Source organism: Crocodylus porosus, unplaced genomic scaffold (genome assembly GCF_001723895.1).
Source record: "Crocodylus porosus isolate Cpor-Errol unplaced genomic scaffold, CroPor_comp1, whole genome shotgun sequence".
NCBI classification, from domain to species: domain Eukaryota; kingdom Metazoa; phylum Chordata; order Crocodylia; family Crocodylidae; genus Crocodylus; species Crocodylus porosus.
The window spans coordinates 11260937-11280236 of NW_017728916.1; the positions used below are offsets into that span (position 1 = coordinate 11260937).

Here is a 19300-nt window from a genome sequence, read left to right on the forward strand (position 1 = left end):
TCCTTCCCAAGTGCAGGACTTTGCACTTATCCTTACTGAACTTCATGAAATGTCTTTTGGTCCAGTCCTTCAAGTTGTTAATGTCTCTCTGAATCTTAGCTCTACCCTCCAGCATATCTACTATTCCCTCCAGCTTGATGTCATCTACAAACCTGTTGAGGGTGCACTCCATACCATCTTCCAGGTCACTGGTGAAAATATTAAACAAAACTGGCCGAGAACTGACCCCTGGGGCACTTGATACCAGCTGCCAACTAGATACGGAGTCATTGACTGCTACTGTCTGAGCCTAATGATCCAGCCAGTTTTCTGTCCACCTTACAATCCATTCATCCAGTCTATACTTCCTTAGCTTGCATGTAAGAATGTTGTGGGAGACCATATCAAAAGCCTTGGTAAAGGCAAGGTATATCACATCCACTGGTCTCCCCGCATCCACAGAGCCAGTTATCTCATCATAGAAGGCAATCAGGTTGGTCAGGCATGACTTGCCCTTGGTGAAGCCATGCTGACTGTTCCTAATAACTACTCTGTCTTTCAGGTGCTTAGAAATAGATTCTCTAACCTGTTCTTTGGCTACTGTTGGCTGCTTACCACCTCCCCAAACTGTGCTGCCAGGTGCAGTAGTCTGGGAGCTGACCTTGCTTGTGAAGCCTGAAGTAGTCCTTGCATTCTGAATGGCAATCCAAAGCTGCACTGTATTGCTGGTGTGGACTCCAGCTGGCAGACATTCATTTCAAGCAGATTTAGGCCATCCAGGAATGCTTTTGGGCAAGTTGCTGATAAGCAGTGCATTCACTAAAATGAGACTCCCATAGTAAGCAATCAACAAGTAACCCCAGCTGGACAGTGGAAGTTGCTTAAGTGTATACAAGGGCACAAGCTGTTTCAGGTACTTTCAGCATTACATGCACATGAGCCAAATTAGTGCAGTCCGGCAGGTCAGGCCTGTGGAGAATTGCCTGATTCTCTGTGAGCTCCTGCTGCCTGAGCATTAGCATAGTGAGGGTGCTTAGGCATTTCCTCTCCTGTGTGCACATGACCCCAGCACTGCTGCACTGATGGAGGTCACCCTGACATCACACCCACATCACCGCCAAGCTCAACAGCTTGTACAAAGCTATTCTTTTCAAAAGAGTACAGCTGCTCTCCATCTCCAGTGTTGTTTCTGAGGGAGTATGGGGCTGAAGGCACAGACTAGAGCCAGTTGCAGTGCAAATAACAAGTGAGTGCATCCTGGCTTTGGCGTGTCCCCATCCCTCTGTGGATTGACTTGTTTTGCAGACCAGGGCTGTACCCCAGAGCCAGCTGTTTATGCAAATTTGGGCCTGGCTAATATCTCTCGGCTGCTACTGGCCTGGATGTGCCAAATTCTTAGCTTGCAACTGTCTACTGTTTCTTTCTCCTCACCAGCATCCCCCCAAGCCCTGTGTAACTTCCCTGTGTCGCTCTTGAGCAAATTCCAGCCTAGCAATTCACTTATTCCAGGAAATCCTTCTGGCCGTGAGGTCTGGTTGGGGGAAAGAGGGAAGTGTGTGAGAAGGAGCCCCTGGAAGTGCCTTTAGCTATGACTCCTTCCATACACAAAAACCTTTATGTGCTTCCTGTTGCCTTTATCTTATCTCTGTGACCTGTAGGAAAACAGCAGAGGCTGAGCACTCCCAGCCAAGGTGGTTTTATGTGTACTGGGAGGGCTGTCCCCTGAGATATAGATAAAACCAGTACAGACCAGAGTGACTCATTTTGCTCAGCCTTGCGTTTGTTCTGTGCACAACAGGGTGTGTCACTGAACCCCAGAGCAGTGCCCTGCAGCCACCTCTGGCCCCTCTCAGCAGGGGTGTTCTGCTGAGTTTCCCCTTCCTCTTTGTCAGGGTTTACACAGATCAGGATGTAGGAGTTGCTGAAGGGTTCAGCCAAGAAGAGGTTTTTCTGAGCTTTCCTGTTGTTCCTCTCTGGAGCCTGTGAGCTCTGCAGGCCAGTCTGACCCCACCCAGATTAGCTTTTCTGCAGTGAGCTGTGTGCACTGTCTGGGAGGAGTTGCCTTCTCTAGCTCTGCTGCAGTACTAGTCATGCAAATAAACCACAAGTCCTACAGCAAATCACCCTTGGGAAAGCAGGGCAAAGGGCAAAGTGATCTGAGCCAAAACCTTGGGTCTGGCCACCCTCAGAGTTAGGGCAGGGCAGGCTGGAATTAGATCTGGGGCCTGGATCTGAATGTCATGCTTGATCTCTTGTGGCTGAACTCATAGCCAGGATCCAAGCAGCCCCAGTTATGGAGGGTTTCAAAATTCAGAAATCACTTGTGTACTTCAGGCCCTTTTTCCAGTGTAAAACCACCTGCAAGTCAGAGTATAAGGCAACTGCAAATCTGGGGTGAGGGGCTCCAGAAAACTCCTAGAAGTCTAGAAAAGAGCATGTATGGAGAATATTATCAGTTCAGGCAAAGGGGAAGGGGAAACTCAGCAGACTTCCTGTCTGTTCAGGAAAAGTTGGTCACAGATGCAGATCTGCTTTGGCAGAAGGGGATGGAGCCTCAGCCTGCTGCATTCCCACATGCTGGTCATCTGGGGCCTGTCAGTCGGAACATTTTTGCCATGAGACTCCTATTCCTCCCTCGTATATGAAAAGAAACTGATTGTATCTGGTGAGAATGTTCACCATGACCCTATAACCCAGAGGACCACAATCTGTAGGAGCTTATTACAACAAGCAGGCATAGAAAGACCAGTAACCACAGACTGTTAAAACCGAAACCTTAGCTTGTTTCCTAGAATGGACTTATGATGGAGCTGTGTGGAAAAGCCACTCTGGTAAGTCTGTGTAAGGTCACACCAGTTCTACTCCTGAGTTCAAAATAGAGCAGCCCCTTGTGTATCTGAATGAAACAACAACCCACAAATACAGATAGTCAAAGGGGCATCTAGCTTGTTTACAGAACTGAAGGCAAAGACATTCTTAAAGAATTTGATAGAGTGTTTGACAAACCAATGTTAAGGGTATAATGCAGCCTCTTGAGAGTGAGCTTATTGTGCTGCCAAAAATCTGCTCTCCATGGAGAAAGTAAAGGCTGGAGTCAGTCAGTAGGCAAATTAGATCTTATTAAGCAAATACACAAGCTAACTGATAGGGCTGGTGGTACAGTCACTTCAGGCACAGCAAATCAGTTACAGATTTGTACAGAGCCTTTCCTTTGTACTCTAAAAGTTAGGTTGCACATAGACCCTTGATGGGGCCTTGTCTCGCTATCATGCTTTTGGTTTCACTGCTACATCCCTGGTACTGATCCCGTGAGGATTCATCTTTCCTCTTTTCTACTTGTGCTGCTCCATGTAGTAGTAGTAGATTTATGTCTTTCACCAAAACAGTACAGTAACAATTTCATACAATAATGGAGCCACTTATACAATATATAATTCTTGCTAAAAAATGCACAATAAGATTATCCAGTCCACAAGCCTATGCAAAATTAAAACAACATAGCAAGTGTATGATGATATAAAAGAAAGAATAAATTGAAGTAGTGAACATAAATAACAAACACATGAGTTCTGTCTGGTATTGGCCCTCATTCTATGTGCAAGTAACACAAATGCACCTAAGGCATATAGGACCCGCTCTGAAGTGTTAGAAGCCAGATTGTTTTTTCTTCATTAACCCAGCATTTACAGTTGCCCTTTAATGGAGAGATCTGTTGTCCTCTAACTTCTTCAAAAAACAATTGAGACCACAAATAATGATTTAAATGCTACTCAGTGTTTTGATCCTCTCCCCCCATCCTTTTGTTTTTAAACTGTGTTAGTTAAAAAACAACAGCAGAATTCATTAGTGAGGAGTGGCATGGCTGGGAGCCAGATTCATCTCAGCACTTATCCTGTGAAAGCCGTGGAAGCTCTTAGCCAAGAACTAACCTACTTACTGAGTGTTAGCTCATTTGTACTTGCTAATACTATCTGGCTTTCACAGGACAGCCACCTGTGAGCTGCCTCAAATCCAGAGGAGTTTCTAGGCCAGAAGGGATGGCTGAGAACATCTAGTCTGAACTCTGGTACAGGCCACAGAATTCCTTTATCTACCTAGTAACCTGTGGTAGATCAGAGCAGTCTCTCTGACAAGCTGTCCAATCTTGATTTTAACACTTCAAATGATAGGGTCTGTCACATCCCTTGACAAACTTCCAGTGGCCTCTTATCCTCACCATTACTAATTTGCACCTTATTTCTAGAGTGAATTATTCTAATTTCAGTTCTCAGCCATTGGTTCTTGTTGAGCTTTTATGTTACATTAAAAAGCCCTCTTGTACTGGTTACCTTTTCCCTGTGTAAGTAGACCATGGTTGACTAACCTCTTAACCTCTAATGAACTGAATAAAGTGAGCCTCTCAAGTCTCTGTTTTAAATTGTATTATTCTTGGAGTTCTTTTCAAGACTGAGATTTTTGCAACTTTTTTTTAAGGTTGGGACAGCAGAACTGGATGCAGCATCCTAGTAGCGGTCTGACTAGTACAAGGGATATATCACCTTGCTATACCTGCTCCACATTCCCTCCTCAGAAGACTGCTGTAGCCTTTCCTTCACAGCTAGAGTGCCTTGCTTTTGTACTCAGAGTAAAACTTTATATTTGGGGTAAGGAAGGAATTTTGGTCAGATTAGTATGGACTGTGGGGGGGTTTTGCCTTCCTCTGTAGCAGGGGACCTCTACCCAGGACCTCTTGAGCACATACTGACGACTCATAGATGTGGGACATTGGCTACCATGGTTCCCCTGCTTTACTGATGGCAGGGTAGGGTGTTAGGTCTGTGTTGTGTCAGGGTTGACAATAGCCTTATGTAGAATTTAGATTATGGATAAATTTAGGTTGTGGATTAAATTAGATTATGGATTGTATAGACTGGCTTGGGTGGGGATGAGGCTGCCTCAGGCAGGCGGTAGGACTAGGACTAGATGACCTCTAGAGGTCCCTTCCAGCCATGCTTCTCTGGGATTCTGGGATTACCTGGGACCTTGCATGCAGTTGCTGTCTGTCATGACTCCTATAGGTTCTCCTTTCTCAACCAGCACTTAGATTCACAGAAGAGGGGATACAGGTGGGTGAGGCAGAGATGAGCTGTGCTGGCGCAAGTTGGGGCTCAGGCTCAGGACTGGACAATTGGAGCAGCTGCATCTTAAACCCCAAATGTGGTCTGGACCTGTTTGCAGCCCTGAGCCTGCAGGATGGTGGGAGCTACACAGCCGACCCTGGGTGGTCTAAGTGGGTCCAGCCCTGTGCTCTTTCTCCGTCTTTTATTTCAAGAAGAGAAGCAAGGGCTGCAGTGGCACACCTCTGCCGGGCTGGGGAGGCCTGCAGGATGTTGGGGGCAGAAGGGAACAGGGCCCAGCTCGGGGTGGCGCGGACGGGCCCGGGCAAGGATACGGGTGGGTGGGTTTTACTCCTGGTAGAGGCGGGAGGAGCGCCCGGCTCGGGCAGCGGCGACGCCGAGGTCCCCGGGCGCCGCGCACCTCCGCACCGCGCCCCCGGCAGGAGGCGGGGCGGGCCCGAGAGAGCCCAGTCTGTGCCCCGGGCAGCGCCGCCGCGGCTCCTTTAAGGGCCGGGGCAGGTGAGACGAGCGCTGCTTCCTTGCGGTGCCGGCTCCGCCCTGCTCCAGTCCTGTCCTGCCCGGCCCGGTCCAGCCCCGGCGGCCGCAGCACCGCGGGGAGCCGGGCCCCAGCTCCCAGGTACCGCGGCGGGTGCGGGCGGCGCCAGGACGAGCTCAGAGCCCGGCCGGGCCCGCCCGGCTCCCCGCGGCCGGAGCGCGAGGCCAGGGAGGCGCTTCCCGGCCGGGTCCGCTTGGCTCTTGCCTGCAGCAGGGCGCAGCTCACCTGGGTGGGAAGGAAGCGGAGCCTGGGGCGTTGCTCCTCGTTCTCGGGCTAAGGGCTGTTTGCATTTGCAAATGGCCCCTGCATCCGGCTAAGGGTTGCCACGCTGGAAAGGGGACAAGACACGGAGGCGTTGCACTTCAATCCACTTGTCTCCTGGGATATCGAAGCTCCTGTCTTTCACCAGGGTCCCCAGAACGCGGGGATGCCCTGAGCATGGACGTGGCCAGCATGGCTGTACTTCTGGATGTGATCTACTACCCCTTTGTTTTAGCTAAAATCGTTGTGGCTGATGGATCCAGTGGGATGTCAGGAGGAGGGAAATCTAAGCACAGAAATAATTCTGTTGTGGCACTTGGAGCCAGAGGCAGTACCCTGGGTAGGACTTGTTATTGGTGAAGTAGGGCAGGGTAGGCAGGTTAACCTGAGCCAGTAGAAAACGCTGCTATATTTTGCTTACTGTGGTAACAGACTTGATGGTAGAGAGGCTGTACGGAGCACACTTTAGAGTCTCATTCCTGGATGTGGGACTATTTCAGAGACTTTGAAGAAACTGCTGGAATAGGTTTCTTTAGTATACCAGCTAGTTCTTTCCTGTTCTTGGGTTTCTAGGTCTAGTCTTTTATTCTGTATGAAATGGTTTTTAGTTTTGGTCCATATTAATAGAACAAGGCTGTTTTAAAGAAATATGGTCAATTTTAAAACCCCTGTTAAATTTAGCAGTCTGAATGAAGAGCACCTGATGTGTGGTTGTTTAATTTTAAATGTAGATGTTTTATTTTCTGTTTTGCATCTTATTCCATAAGAACAATAATACAATTATCCATTTTATTTTCCATTTATCACATACATTAGCACAATCATCTAAACTGTCAGAGAGTTCTTTAAAACTCGGGTAATATTTCTTGTGATTTCAGTGGGGTTTTTTAAATGATTATTTTTGTTTTAACTTGAAAATAATAGGGGAGGCAAAACTTCCAGGTTAAACTGGGTTTTTCATTCCGAACCTAGTCCCATAGAACATCTGTTGGTTTTTTGTGGGTTTTTTTGTTTTTTGTTTTTTTTTTTAAGAATATTACTTAGACTGAAAATGGGGTGGGGAGAAGATAGTGGCTGTTTAGTTAAAAGTCAGAGAAAATTGAACTAGAAACTTTAAGGGTACCCTAAAGGATTATCAGGCAAGGGAGTTCATAGGAGTTGATTCTTTATACACACACAATATGTAAACTGCATTTCAGAAGCTTTTGCATGGGGTACAGTAAAACTCTAACACAACAACTTAGTTTTGCTTGGTGTCCATGAGAACAGCAGTCCTCAACAGTGGGTTTACCTTTTACTTCGTGCTGTTACCAAGCCTCTGCTGTATCTCATGCTGGTCCTTTTAAAAATTAAAAAATAGAAAGAGGGGGTACTAAGTTTAATACGTCTTAAAACAAGACTTGCCTCCTGTTCCAGTGACCTCTAATTCCTGTTGTCCTGTGGAATCTCAGTGGGTCTGTAACCATAGCCATGGCTATGGTATCATTCAGGAAGCAGGAAGGTCCCTTCTGGACAGCATTGCAGACAGGCAAACTTTCTGCTGGTTGTACTTGAAAGCAATGCTCTGTGAACAGCAGGAGCTCAGTTCAGGAAGTGATTCAGTTAAGACTGACAAACATAGTGGCAGCGCTGCTTTTCAGTGTAATGGGTTGTAATGTGTGTGTACTTCAGAGCCAAAGGGAGACGGATGCTTTTAAATGCTCTTCCTGGCTTGCTCCTTCTGTGCAGTGTGTGATGTATTGTACTGCTCTGGGAAAGAAAGCAACTTGATCAGGGCAAGCTTTGTAGATAGTCTGTTATAAAGCACAAGCAACTGCTTATCACTCCTTGCTGCCTCTGCAGCTTCTGGATGGGAGACTTAAAAAAAAAAAAAAATCTGTTCCAAGTCCTGCCCAACAATGGGGCCAAAGGGAGAAACCTCATGGGCTAGAATCTACAGGCTAAAAGTACTGCTAGTTCACTAGATGCACAGTAGCTTCTTCAGGTATGGGAAGATCAGAAGCTTAGAAAGTCATGACTATCCAGGCACTTTCAAGCTGCTAGAAAGGGGAGGAGCAGCGCCAGTTCTAAAATCTATTCCATCCTATTCCTGCTCTCCCCTCCCCCCCTGCCAATGGTCCTGACAATGTTGGATGCAGGGGGCAACCTCCACCCCCCCCCCAAGCCTGTTGGTGAATTGACATAACTGCCTAATGCTCCCCCAAGGGTGTGTTCAGGCACGTGCAAAGTACTGGAGTGCCAGAACACACTGATGTGCCTTGTAGGTAGCTGAGAGGGCAGCAGAAGCAGTGCCCCAGGAATGGAGGGGGAGGAGATGAAGAGCCTGATGCATGTAGCAACATGGACTTCTGTGTAGACAGACTTGCTGTGAGGTGAAGGAACTGCAGGGCCAAACCTATGATAAGTACTGGGTCAGTCTGACTGCATTTGGGGGTTTGGGGAGGGTCTCTGCTCAGACCAGTGCAGTGTGTGCTAGAGGCATGCAGCAGTGTAGCACTTGACTATATGAACTTGCTCGTTTGCTTCTAGCTTGGAGGAGGCCACCTGCTTTGAAAAAGGGCAGGCGGCTCCAGAGAAGCCATGTCAGAGGCTGTTGACCTGTCTTTCCTGTCGGACACGGAAAGGGATTTGATCCTGCAGGTCCTACAGCGGGATGAAGAGCTGCGGAAAGCTGAAGAGAGGCGGATCAGGTGAGAGCATGGAGGGGAGGCAGAACTTGTCCTTCAGTCTCCCCCTTCAGATCCTGCTCTGTTAGGTTTTGCCAACAATGGCAAGGTAGAGGGGGGTCAGGGATCATGCAACTGGGCATGATGTACTATGTGTCCACCTTCCTGGGTGAGGGTGAATGGGGTAGGCAGCACAGCCTTGCTCAAGCTGGTTTCTAAGGAAGAGGTTGTATCAACTGGTGTCATGGGGTTTTCTCTCTGAGTTTTAACTATTCCTGGCTTTTGGGCCTGAGCAGGCGGCTGAAGAATGAGCTGCTGGAGATCCGGCGCAAAGGGGCCAAGAGGAGTAGCCAGCGCTATAGCGAGCGGACCTGTGCCCGGTGCCAGCAGAGCCTGGGCCGAGTGAGCCCCAAGGCCAATACCTGTCGTGGCTGCAACCACCTGGTGTGTCGGGACTGCCGCTCCTACAGCATCAACAGCACCTGGCGTTGCAAAGTCTGCATCAAGGAGGCGTGAGTGTGAGCCTGTGAGGAGGCTGTGCTGAGCACTTCAGAATCCTGACCACTGCTGTCTCCTTGCCTATTCCCTCCCCACCAGTGGCCATCCAGACTTGTAACCCCAGTGCCACGACAGACACCACTCCTCCTCTTCCTCCTGTATGCAACAAAGTCCTCATGACTTCCTCTGTCTCTAGAACCTGCCCTTCTCCATTTCCTCTGCCAGGAGTCTTGGGTCTGTCCTATCTTGTTCCTTTCTTTCCTTGTCTTGGACTTCATAGTCCCATGTTGTCCAGACCATGCTTCTGTCCCCCACTTGCTCCTCACATGCAGGATGCAAACTTCTCCCTTCCCCTGCCTTACCCTCTATGTCTTGTTTTCCTTGTGACTGCTCCTCTCTCTCCTGTGGTTTGCCCCACAGCTGCTTCGGCTGCAGCTCCTTGGGAGAGTCTCATGCAGGTTTTGCACCCAGAATCTGCTTATTCCTGTCTCTCCATGAAAGCTGTGACTTTGGCTAACCCTGCTGGGGCTGACCCTGGCTTCTTGGCTCTGGGGCAGTTGAGTCCATAAGCTGTGTTAGCTAGCATGTCAGCCTCATAAGACTGGGATCTTGTCTCTGTACTGTTGCTGCCTAAATGTTCCCTTTTGGGCTGGTAGAGTGATGGGGCAGAGTTCTGACCTTTGTGTATGGTAAGAGCAGCCTCTAACTTCCCCTTTACCCTGGCAGAGAGCTGAAGAAGGCAACTGGCGACTGGTTTTATGATCAGCGGGTCAATCGCTTTGCAAACAGGCTGGGGAGTGATGTAGTGCGATTGTCTCTTAGGCATAAACCTGCAGGTAGGTGCAGTCGCACTGGTGAGGGGAGAGGTCCATGTTGGAGAGCATCAGTGTGGGCTGGGTAATAGGCTGTGCAGTGTAACCCTGCAAATGACTCCTATTTTACCCTTTGAGGGCTCTCCAATTTTAAAGGTGGGGGTGGGTTCTTGTTTGGCTGTCCCTGAGTGATGATGGGTTTGGATGTGGGAGGTTTCTAGGCAGCTTTGGGGTCAGCCTGGTGTCCCTCCTTCTCTCTCAGCTAGCAAAAGGGAGACGGTGGGGCAAACGCTTCTCCAGCAGGCTGATCCCAAGAACTCCCCTGCCACCCGGCAGAAGAGTCCCCAGGACAGACGGAAGGGACGCAGGTGAGGCCATGTCTGCTCTGCAAAAGTCCCCGTTTCTCCCAACAGGGAGAAAGGGCACTCTTCAGCTCAAGAATTTTCCTATGTACCTGCTTTCCCACCCTCTTGTTTCCCTGGTACCTGGGAATTGCATCCCAGCTTAGCTTGCATTCCATGTGCGTGGAGCAGTACAGTGAGATAAGAAAGGCTAGTGTCTTCAGGGAAGAGAGCCTTGACAGTAGCAGAAGGTAGCATTGACTTTGGTTCAGGGAGGGGTGACTGATACTAGAAATAATAATAGAACCTAAGCCTTGCCAAACGCATGACTGACTGCAGAAGCTCTTTTCTTTGCTTAAAACTTGATGCGTTGGGTTGCCTTACCACTGGTATGGGAGGATGTAGTTCCAGACTTTCCTGGCCCTGATTTGTCTTCTCCAATATCTCCTCCAAGATTGGCAGAGCATTGGATTGTGGAAGGGGTACACTTTATCCATTAGTCCAGCCCTGTTCCTTCAGGCAGGCCCATCCACTAGTGTTGCCTTCCTTGGTATGTGAGATGCAGGCACAACCAGGCAACCGTAGACTCTTTTCTCTGTCACTTCTCACTGCTGTGCAGTACCTTCATACCACCCCAGTCGCAAGTGACCCTTGATCACATGGCTTGGAGCTGAACTGTGGTCTGCTGCCCCTGAAGGAATGAACCATTGGAGATGTGTTTTAGTCCAATGACTTCAGTTATGGGAGTGTATCCATAACTATAAAGTACTGTGGGTGCACTGGAAGTAGATACTGCCTTTTGGAAGCTGCCTCTGCTTCTTGATACTCACTTTCAGGGATCTCTTGGATACTGTTAAACATTAAGCTTTGTCACTGATGACTGACTTCTCTCACACCTCATCCCGCCAGGGGAGCCTTCCCAAGGGCTTTAGCAGATCTCCAAACCAGCCTAGCTTTTTGTGATCATTATGGTGGCCAATTCAGATGGATTTAATTGTATCTATTGCTTTTTAATGGTAAATCCCCTGTTTTATAAGCTGTGGCTTGAGCCTCCTTAATTTCTCTGTGGTCAGTATCTAGTGTCCTCCCCCAGATTCTGGGGAGGGAGGGAGCAGCACCAGCATGACTAATAAGGTACTGGCTGGCAGCCCAGCCCCCCTCTCTTTCTTTCTGTGTCTTGGTGGAGGTTGCCTCTTGTGCTGCAGTTGAGTGATCCTCCCTGCCAGTTGACAGACATAAGTCTTGTCTCTTCAGTTTGCCTTCTGAAGCCTCGGTTCCACGAGATGCAAAGAGTGATACGGAGTCCATGGAAAACATGAGCCTGGATGGGTACAGACCTGGCTCCACTGGCATGGCTGCTAGCTCCAGGTTAGAAGATCTGGTACCTGTGCTGTAGCAGGGGAGTGCCAGTAGTCAAGCCTGAAGGTCCTTGTTAGAGGGCAATGGGACTTGTATGAGAAATAAGCTGGTGAGGTTCCAGGACCCTTGAGACTGGCTCAGAAATGTTGCCCTGGGTGGGGTCGGGTATGTCCTCTTTCCAGCTCCTGGGTTGTCTCCTCTGCTGACATCTTTGTTTCTTCCCTCCACCTATTTGAATGGCAGTTTAGAGAATCCATTCAGTTTGAGGTAGGAGAGAAGCTCATTTCTTTAGAAATAGCTAGTATTGGGGTGTCTGAAAGCAAGCCATGAACCAGCCTCTGCTTCATCATCTGTCACATGTTCTTGGGACTTGGCAATGATTCCCCCTGCAGGCAGTTAACACCCCCCCCCCCCCCAAAAAAAAAAAAAAAAAAAAAAAAGACAATACAGGCTTTCCTGTGCCTAGGTCCTTCTGAGCTGGCAGCTGGTTCTGTGTCCAGAACTGGCTTGTGTCTTAGGTCCTGCAGAGCATCAAGGCACCCTGAGGGGCCTAGACTTCTAGTCTTGCTATGGGAGGAGCAAGGTGTATTCTGTGCTGTTTGCAGTAGCACTGCTGTTAGTAGCAAGTACCTTGAGTCTGGCTGTGACGCACATTGCAGCAGTAAAGCTCACTAGGTAGATAAGGGCCCTAAGCTCCTTCACTTAACCTGCCCAGCATGCAACATTGAAGCATCACAGCTAAGCAGTCTCACTTGAGGGCTGTTTTCAGTGCTTTTGAGGGAGGGAAGTTCTTAGTCAATAACTTCATGGTCACTAGGCAGCATTTCCTGTCTCCCCTGGCAAGGAGCTCCCATGCTATATCTAGACAGGCCAAGATTGACTTTTCTTTGTATTGTCTGCAGGAGAAATTCTTTGGATAAAGCTGCCTCGCTCCAGGAGGGAAAGCAAACACCAGGTCCCGCAGGGTCCGCTGTATCCACTTTAACAGTTCCTATTCACTCCAGAGATGCTCATCCCTCTGACTTGAAAAATGTATGCACTGTTTACTCCTGCTTGAGCAGTAGAGTTCCCCTGTTTGGAGGGTCTGGGGTCAGGAGCTCTGCAAAGCCACATTCCTCCTCTGAATAATCTGCGGTGGGGGGTTCCTTCTTAGGGAGTTCATTTGGAAAGCCAAAGTGGAGTTTCTGCAGATGAGAATGAAACCATATTTAAGAAGAATCCCAGGAGGATTTTGAGGCCTGCAGGTAAGGCATCTGTCAGAGTGGGAGGGGCTTAGTACTGTTGGGCTCTCTGCCTGGATATCTGGCTTCTTCTATTCTCACCTCTGCTGCTTACTGGGTTACTGCTTCCCCTCTGTCTCAGTTTCCTCTGTAACAAGGGAGCAGTTCTGCTATGGAATATGCCTGTATCAGTGGATGACTGAGCACAACCAGCTCAAAATGCTGTGACCCTTGGGTGGGAGACATGTGGACTGTATTCTTCTTTTCCTGACTTTGTCACAGACTACACCAAGTCAGTGATTGATCTGTGTCCAGAGGACATGGGAAGTGAGACTGGCTCTTTGGGAGATAGAAGCAAGTCTGTTCCAGGCCTCAACACTGAAATGGTGAGGTCATTTCACTCTGTATGGTCAACTTGTTTTGCTTAAGGTAGGGTAGTGCCCCCTGAACTCTACTATCCTCTGTGGATCTTGGGACTTGAGTGGAGTCACTCCCCGATTCTATTCCCCTCCTTCCATCTCAACCAGCAGAACTGCAGTGTGAGACTGAATTGACTTCTGGGTGAATCTGGAGATGGCTTTAAGTCTTGAGTTGCCATGTAAAGCTCTCACTTCAGAGGCTGTGAGGGTAGAACTTGTATTCTAATCATCTGCTCTTCTCTGTCTCCAGTTCCCTGCCAAACAGAGGCATTTTCCCTGATATGAGGTGTATTGGATAAAGACCCTCAGTGGCTGTATCTGCTTCCATAAGAACTGGTGTTTTTCTACTTGTCTGGATGGTTTTGTCTCTTTATAGGATGAGGAGGAGGAAGACATTGACAACCTGGTTGAGATTCATCGCCGGAGGACAGCCAGGAACAGCATACGGAGTGGCACTTCTTCAGTGAGTCTCTAAGGCCCTGCTGCTCTGCACTTCTTAGGGCTGCAGGCAGAAATACTTCCACGCAAGGAGGCAGTACGCTTGTGGTCAGAGCCCAATATGCCATGCCCAGCCCTTCCAGTGACTTGTAACTCAAACTTGAATTGCTTTGCTTCCATCCCATAATACTTGAAATGGTGTCTGAAGCTTTCAAGGGCCTTTTGTGTAAAAAGCAATCTGTTATAACAGGAGACTGACTGGGGAACAGGAAAGAAATCCTTTCTTTGGGAAGGAAAAGATGGAGATAAGAGGGATAGGGCAGATCGTTCAGTGCTAGGACCTGCTGCAGTGAGGAAGGTGGAAACAGTTTGCTGGTGGGGTGTTGGTATGGGGGAAGTGAGAGGGGAGCAGACTGCTGCCTGAAGCGGTCTTGGGCAGTGGTTTAGGGTTACCATGTCTGTTTTTCAGAGCACACTGGGGAGCATGGTTAGCCTTTACAGTGAGGCTGGTGACTTTGGCAGTGTCTCTGTCACGGGAGAAATCGCCTTCTCTCTGAGCTATGAGCTGCAGACACAGACCCTTCTTATCAAAGTGAAGGAGTGTCACCAGTTGGCGTATGCCGATGAGGCCAAGAAGCGCTCCAATCCGTGAGACCTGAGAAAGCAGGGTTGGGGCTGGGTAGGGCTGCCTGATGCAGGGGCTGGGGGAAGGGCTGGCTCTGCAGTATGGCAGGCAAAGGACAGGACTGAACCTGGGAAAAGAAACATGAGCTGAACAGTGTTCCTGCCTGGTGGGGATGGTGGAGGAAGGAGGCCGGCTTTGTGTCAGGTGGGCAGAAGCAGGGGCAACGTATTGGTCCTGGAGGAAGAAGCCTTGGATGTGGGTGACCACTGCCTACTCCTCTCCTTCAGCTATGTGAAGACTTATCTCCTGCCTGACAAATCCCGGCAAGGCAAGCGCAAGACGACCATCAAACGCAACACTGTGAACCCCCTGTACAATGAACTCCTCAAGGTGAGCTGGTGGGACTGGGGGTGCATTGTCTTCTGCATGCTCTGGAGAACTTGGTCAAAAGCTCACAGGATGAGGCAGCTGCACGGTCCAGATTGAGATGCAATGAGGAAAACTCGTGGCCCCACTGCCTCTTGAGGCACCCATCCTCTGGGTCCCTCTTTGCTCACTCACTGGATCCTTTCATCTGGGGGCGGGGGGGGGGAATTAAAACAGTCCCTCCTAGATGTAGCTGTGGGAAGGGAGCTGCTGGTGCTGACCTCCTGTGTAGTGCTCTGGTTAGTGTGAAGATCCTGTAGAAAGTTCTATTCTCAGAGGCCTGGAACTGGGATGGAGGAAAAATCTCAGCAAGTCCATCCTGCTGTAGTCATTGTGGTTTTATTACTCCTGTTGCCATAGCAATATGGATGTACACTGTCAGAGCCTGAAGCTGTGCCTGTTGCTCATGACCTCCCAGCCCAGGCCTGTGTTCTCATGCTCTGGCTTCCTCTAGCTGCTTTGTACCCCCGCCTTCAGCAATGACACATTTCAGAACAGCCTCCTGTCCCTGACAAACTGTTTTCTAATGGGCCCCTCCCAGCTGCCACTGCACACTCCATTCAGTCCCTGCTGCAGCTGATTGTGATACAGAAAAGGCAATGGGGGGTGGGAAGGGATGGATGCTCCCCACCCCCAAATGGCAGCAGCGGAAAGAACTGGCTCTGGCTTGGAAATCCAGAAAGGAAATGGTCCTAGGAAGTGCAGAGGCTTCCCATGTCTTCCACTCCTGTTGCATTGTACCCACCTGAGGTCAAGACTTTGTGCACAAACATTGATTTAAGCAGAGTTCTTGCCAGTATCCAGACTTCTTTCCCACTGGGAAGCCCCTTAGAGGAGTCTGGGGCTTCCTGGCACAGTGACTGACTGGGTTTGGGGTGAGGGAGCTTCCCTACCCACTAGCTCCCACACAGAAAGCACATGTCTGGGTCAGCATGGAGCAGGTGTTTTAACCTCCTTGCATCTTAATGTCAGTATTAGATTCATTGAAAACTCAGAGCTTTCTACCTGGACCCAAGTTGCTTTTCCCCTACTGAGCTTCAGGCTCACGCTTGCTGTTGTTGAAAAGTATGTGCTGAGTCTCTGTGAGGCTGGACTGCTGGAGTTCTTGCAGTTGGGTAGCTTAGCTTGGCATCCTCCTCACAGCAGAAGGCTGCAATACCCATATGTACCATCCCAGGAGCGGGGTGGAAAGCTTTGTTGCTGACTATGGCATGTTTTTAATGTTGACAGCATCAGGAATGGTTGTAGCTGCCCCAAAAGTCATCACCTGCTTTCCTGTGTCTATTCTTACCTTTTCACAGTATGAAATTAACAAGTCCCTCCTCCTCGGAAGGACCTTGCAGTTCTCAGTCTGGCACCATGATCGCTTTGGCCGAAACACCTTCCTGGGGGAAGTGGAGATCCCAATGAATTCTTGGAACTTTGAAAGCCAGCTGGAAGAGTGTCTTCCCCTGCATGGCAAGGTATGGATGCATCTGCCTGCCCGAGTAATCTCCTGTGCCTCCCATTCCTCCAGCACCCGCAACAAGGAACTACTCCCCACAGCCAGTGCTCTTGCCTTGTTTGGCCAGTGCCTCTGGATAGGAGGTACTGTCTTTCCTTCACTTCTCCTTTCCAGTCACTGCTAAATGACTAGGACCCAAAAGAGAATGCAGAGGGCTCAGGTCTTGTGCTGTGGCTGGATAAATCACTTGTGCTTCTTAGTGTTTCTCTACCCCCGTCCTGTGCCAACACCATGAGTGTTCCCACCACTGTAAAGTGTCCTTGCTTGGGCATCATTGTTCAGAAATTCACCATTCCAGAGGAGCTCCAGGATAGGAGTGGTTCCCTATGAAATGTTCAAGTAGTGAAGCGTCCAATTCAACCTAGTTAAATGAGAGACAGTTCCATAGAAACTATTTGGATCTAGTCTAGGTGCATGGAATGATGATGGAAAGGCTGCTCTCATTTTCACTGCAGACTCATGTTTGCACAGGCAGTAGAAGTGAAGCCCCTGGCTGTCTGCGGTTATTCTTCTGGAGCTGGAGGCTTCTTGCTGTCCAGGGGTCTTCTGGCAACTTCCACACCCAAGAGAACATTTGGGTGGTGGTAGCATGTGTAGTAAGACCAGGTTAGGTCCTACTTTGTGCTGGCTTCACTGAATCTCTTCCCCCAACTAGATGAAGTTTTAACCAAAATATGTCCCTGGGGTCTTGCCACTTGAGCAGGTACTGTCTTTGAGCCAAATACAGTAGAACCAGGTTTGTTTGCTCCTCCATTTATACCACTTCAGAAGGAGGCAAGAGCTTGCTGTGATGAAACTGAATCTGCTCTGGTGTTTTTATAGGTCTGTTCCTATCCTGCAGCTAGTGAAAACTTAAGATCAGGGCAGCAAGCCCCTGAATAAAACTATAGAAGTAGTTTCAGTTTAAATTGGCATGCATGCTCCTACCCTATGACAAGTCAAACTATTCATGCCAGCCAGCTTGCTAGAATGTTTTATGAGCAGGAAGCAGCCCAGACACTTAGCCTGTATACTTGTTAGGCCATACCCTGACTCAGCACAGTTGTACTTGATGAACTCTTGGACAGCCTTGCACTAAAGGATGTTTAACTGGTGGTCTAGGGGCTGCATGCAACCCATGAGGGCTTAATCTGCAGCCTCCATACTCCTAGTAAGCTGCTGCTCCCTGTACTTCTGGCTGCTTCTGCAGCTGGGGTCTCCAGGTTTCCACTCCCTCCTTCAGCTTCTACTTCCTGTGGCTCCCCACAGGTTGAGGCAGAGTGGTCCAGCTTGCATTGATGGAGGAGCTCACAGCTGGTGAGCTATGGGAGGGCACTGCCCATCCCGCTCAGTGTAGCGGTGGGGGAGGAGGGCTTCCTATGTCATTTACAAGTTGGACAGCCTTTCTTTAGTGCATGTTACTTAGCGTTACCCTTCCCTATTTTACCCATCTTCCAGGCTGGCGCTGACTCCAGTTCCCCACAGTATAAAGGTGAGCTGGTTGTTTCCATGAAATACATCCCATCTGCCAAACACTTGGGAGCAAGCACTAGCAGAAAGGGTGAGTATCTGTCTGAGCTCTAAAACTAAGCTGTTAATGTAATGCATTAAAAAAAACCCAAAACAGCATGGCACAGATGCTATGTAAACTGTTCTCCATTGTGCGATTCCAGTGTGCAGACACCCAGCATTCCTTCAGAAACACTGAACTATGCACACTTGTGTGCAGGAACCTAAGTAGTTGCTCAGCCATGCAGCTCTACCAAGAAAATGGTGCCTGGAATGTAAGCCACCGGCTGTACTGGCATTGCTGTAGGTCATATTTTTCCGTTCTGTCTAGACATGGGATGATCAGTAATGGACTTCTTGCTGCAGCAGAGCTTTGGCATCAAATAGACCAGGGTTATCGGATCTCTTCCCTGCAGAATGCTGCATCACTAGTCTTGAAGTGTGGATCACTTCCTCTAAGACCAGGCCCCAGCATGGCATGCTGGTTACTGGTTCCAGAGGCAGATGGAACTTCTCATGCTGGGACCTGGGTCTTTTACAGAGAAGAATAGTGTGAGCCAGGCTTTGCCCTTCTGTAGGTGTGTTTTGGGGAGAAACTGGCTGAAAATGTGCAGTTTCTTGAAACTGCACATTTGGATTGTGTGATTTCTCTTCCAGGCAAATGGGAGGAAGGGGGAGAACTTCAAGTCTGGATCAAGGAAGCCAAGAACTTGACAGCTGCTAAATCTTGTGGGACCTCTGATAGCTTTGTCAAGGGGTGAGTACTAGTACTATGCTAAGTACTGAGGAACTGGAGGGAGGCTACAAGTGACTTAAACACAAAGGAAACTTCCTCTGGGTACCACAACCTGGATATTGTTTGGGGGAGGAGCAGCTCAGGTCTAGGAAAAATAGGTCTGTCCTCTTCTGGCCTGGGCTTGGAAAAGGGCTGTACAGTCACCCTGTCAGACCTATGCTCTTACCACCTTCTTTTGCATGCCGAAGGGGCATGTCTGCCCTAGCTCACTTCCATGGGCTCTAGGTAGAGCTGTAGGTATTCAGTGCTTCTTGAGTCTTCAGTTTGCCCAGAAGCTGCACCCAGCAAGGTCAGCAGCTATAGTTTCATAGTTGGTAGGGTCGGAAGGGACCTGAGCAAATCATCAAGTCTGACCCCCTGCCATGGCAGGAAAGAGTACTGAGGTCAAATAACCCCAGCAAGGTGTACATCTAGCCTCCTCTTAAAGATCCCCAGGGTAGAAGCCAGCACCAATTCCCTTGGAAGTTGGTTCCAGATCCTAGCTGCCCTGACAGTAAAGCAGTGCCTCCTGATATCTAGCCTAACTCTACCCTCTGCCAGCTTGTGACCGTTATTTCTAGTCACTCCTGGTAGTGCTTGGGGGAACAGGGACTCCTGCAATGCCTGACTAGTTTGTAACAGGCCACTAGATCCCCCCCCTCAGCCTTCTCTTGTGGAAGTTGAACAGGTCCAGGTCCCTTAGCCTCTCCTCGTAGGGCCTGCCCTGCTGCCTCCGATCATGCGACTGGCCCTCCTCTGGACCCTCTCCATGTTGTCCACATCCCTTTTGAAGTGCGGCGCCCAGAACTGGATGCAGTACTCCAGCTGTGGCCTGAC

General features: G+C 49.2%; 1 protein-coding gene across 4 annotated transcripts in view; it reads left to right on the forward strand.

Annotated features, from left to right (window-relative positions):
• Positions 1 to 19300, forward strand: part of SYTL4 (synaptotagmin like 4) — a 26305-nt gene that overhangs the window by 3411 nt on the left and 3594 nt on the right. The window contains exons 1-15 of one of the 4 annotated variants that reach the window (XM_019536454.1): positions 4501 to 4622; positions 8422 to 8582; positions 8855 to 9070; positions 9783 to 9892; positions 10131 to 10236; positions 11464 to 11577; positions 12471 to 12600; positions 12722 to 12812; positions 13071 to 13174; positions 13584 to 13670; positions 14115 to 14293; positions 14558 to 14660; positions 15998 to 16159; positions 17638 to 17740; positions 18346 to 18445. In XM_019536454.1, the coding sequence (XP_019391999.1) occupies positions 8473 to 8582; positions 8855 to 9070; positions 9783 to 9892; positions 10131 to 10236; positions 11464 to 11577; positions 12471 to 12600; positions 12722 to 12812; positions 13071 to 13174; positions 13584 to 13670; positions 14115 to 14293; positions 14558 to 14660; positions 15998 to 16159; positions 17638 to 17740; positions 18346 to 18445 (1715 nt within the window). In that variant the 5' untranslated portion in view covers positions 4501 to 4622; positions 8422 to 8472. Of the gene's footprint in view, positions 1 to 4500; positions 4623 to 5611; positions 5713 to 8421; positions 8583 to 8854; positions 9071 to 9782; positions 9893 to 10130; positions 10237 to 11463; positions 11578 to 12470; positions 12601 to 12721; positions 12813 to 13070; positions 13175 to 13583; positions 13671 to 14114; positions 14294 to 14557; positions 14661 to 15997; positions 16160 to 17637; positions 17741 to 18345; positions 18446 to 19300 lie in introns of those variants that run through there. The other 3 variants (XM_019536453.1, XM_019536452.1, XM_019536455.1) reach the window with 3 other exon arrangements.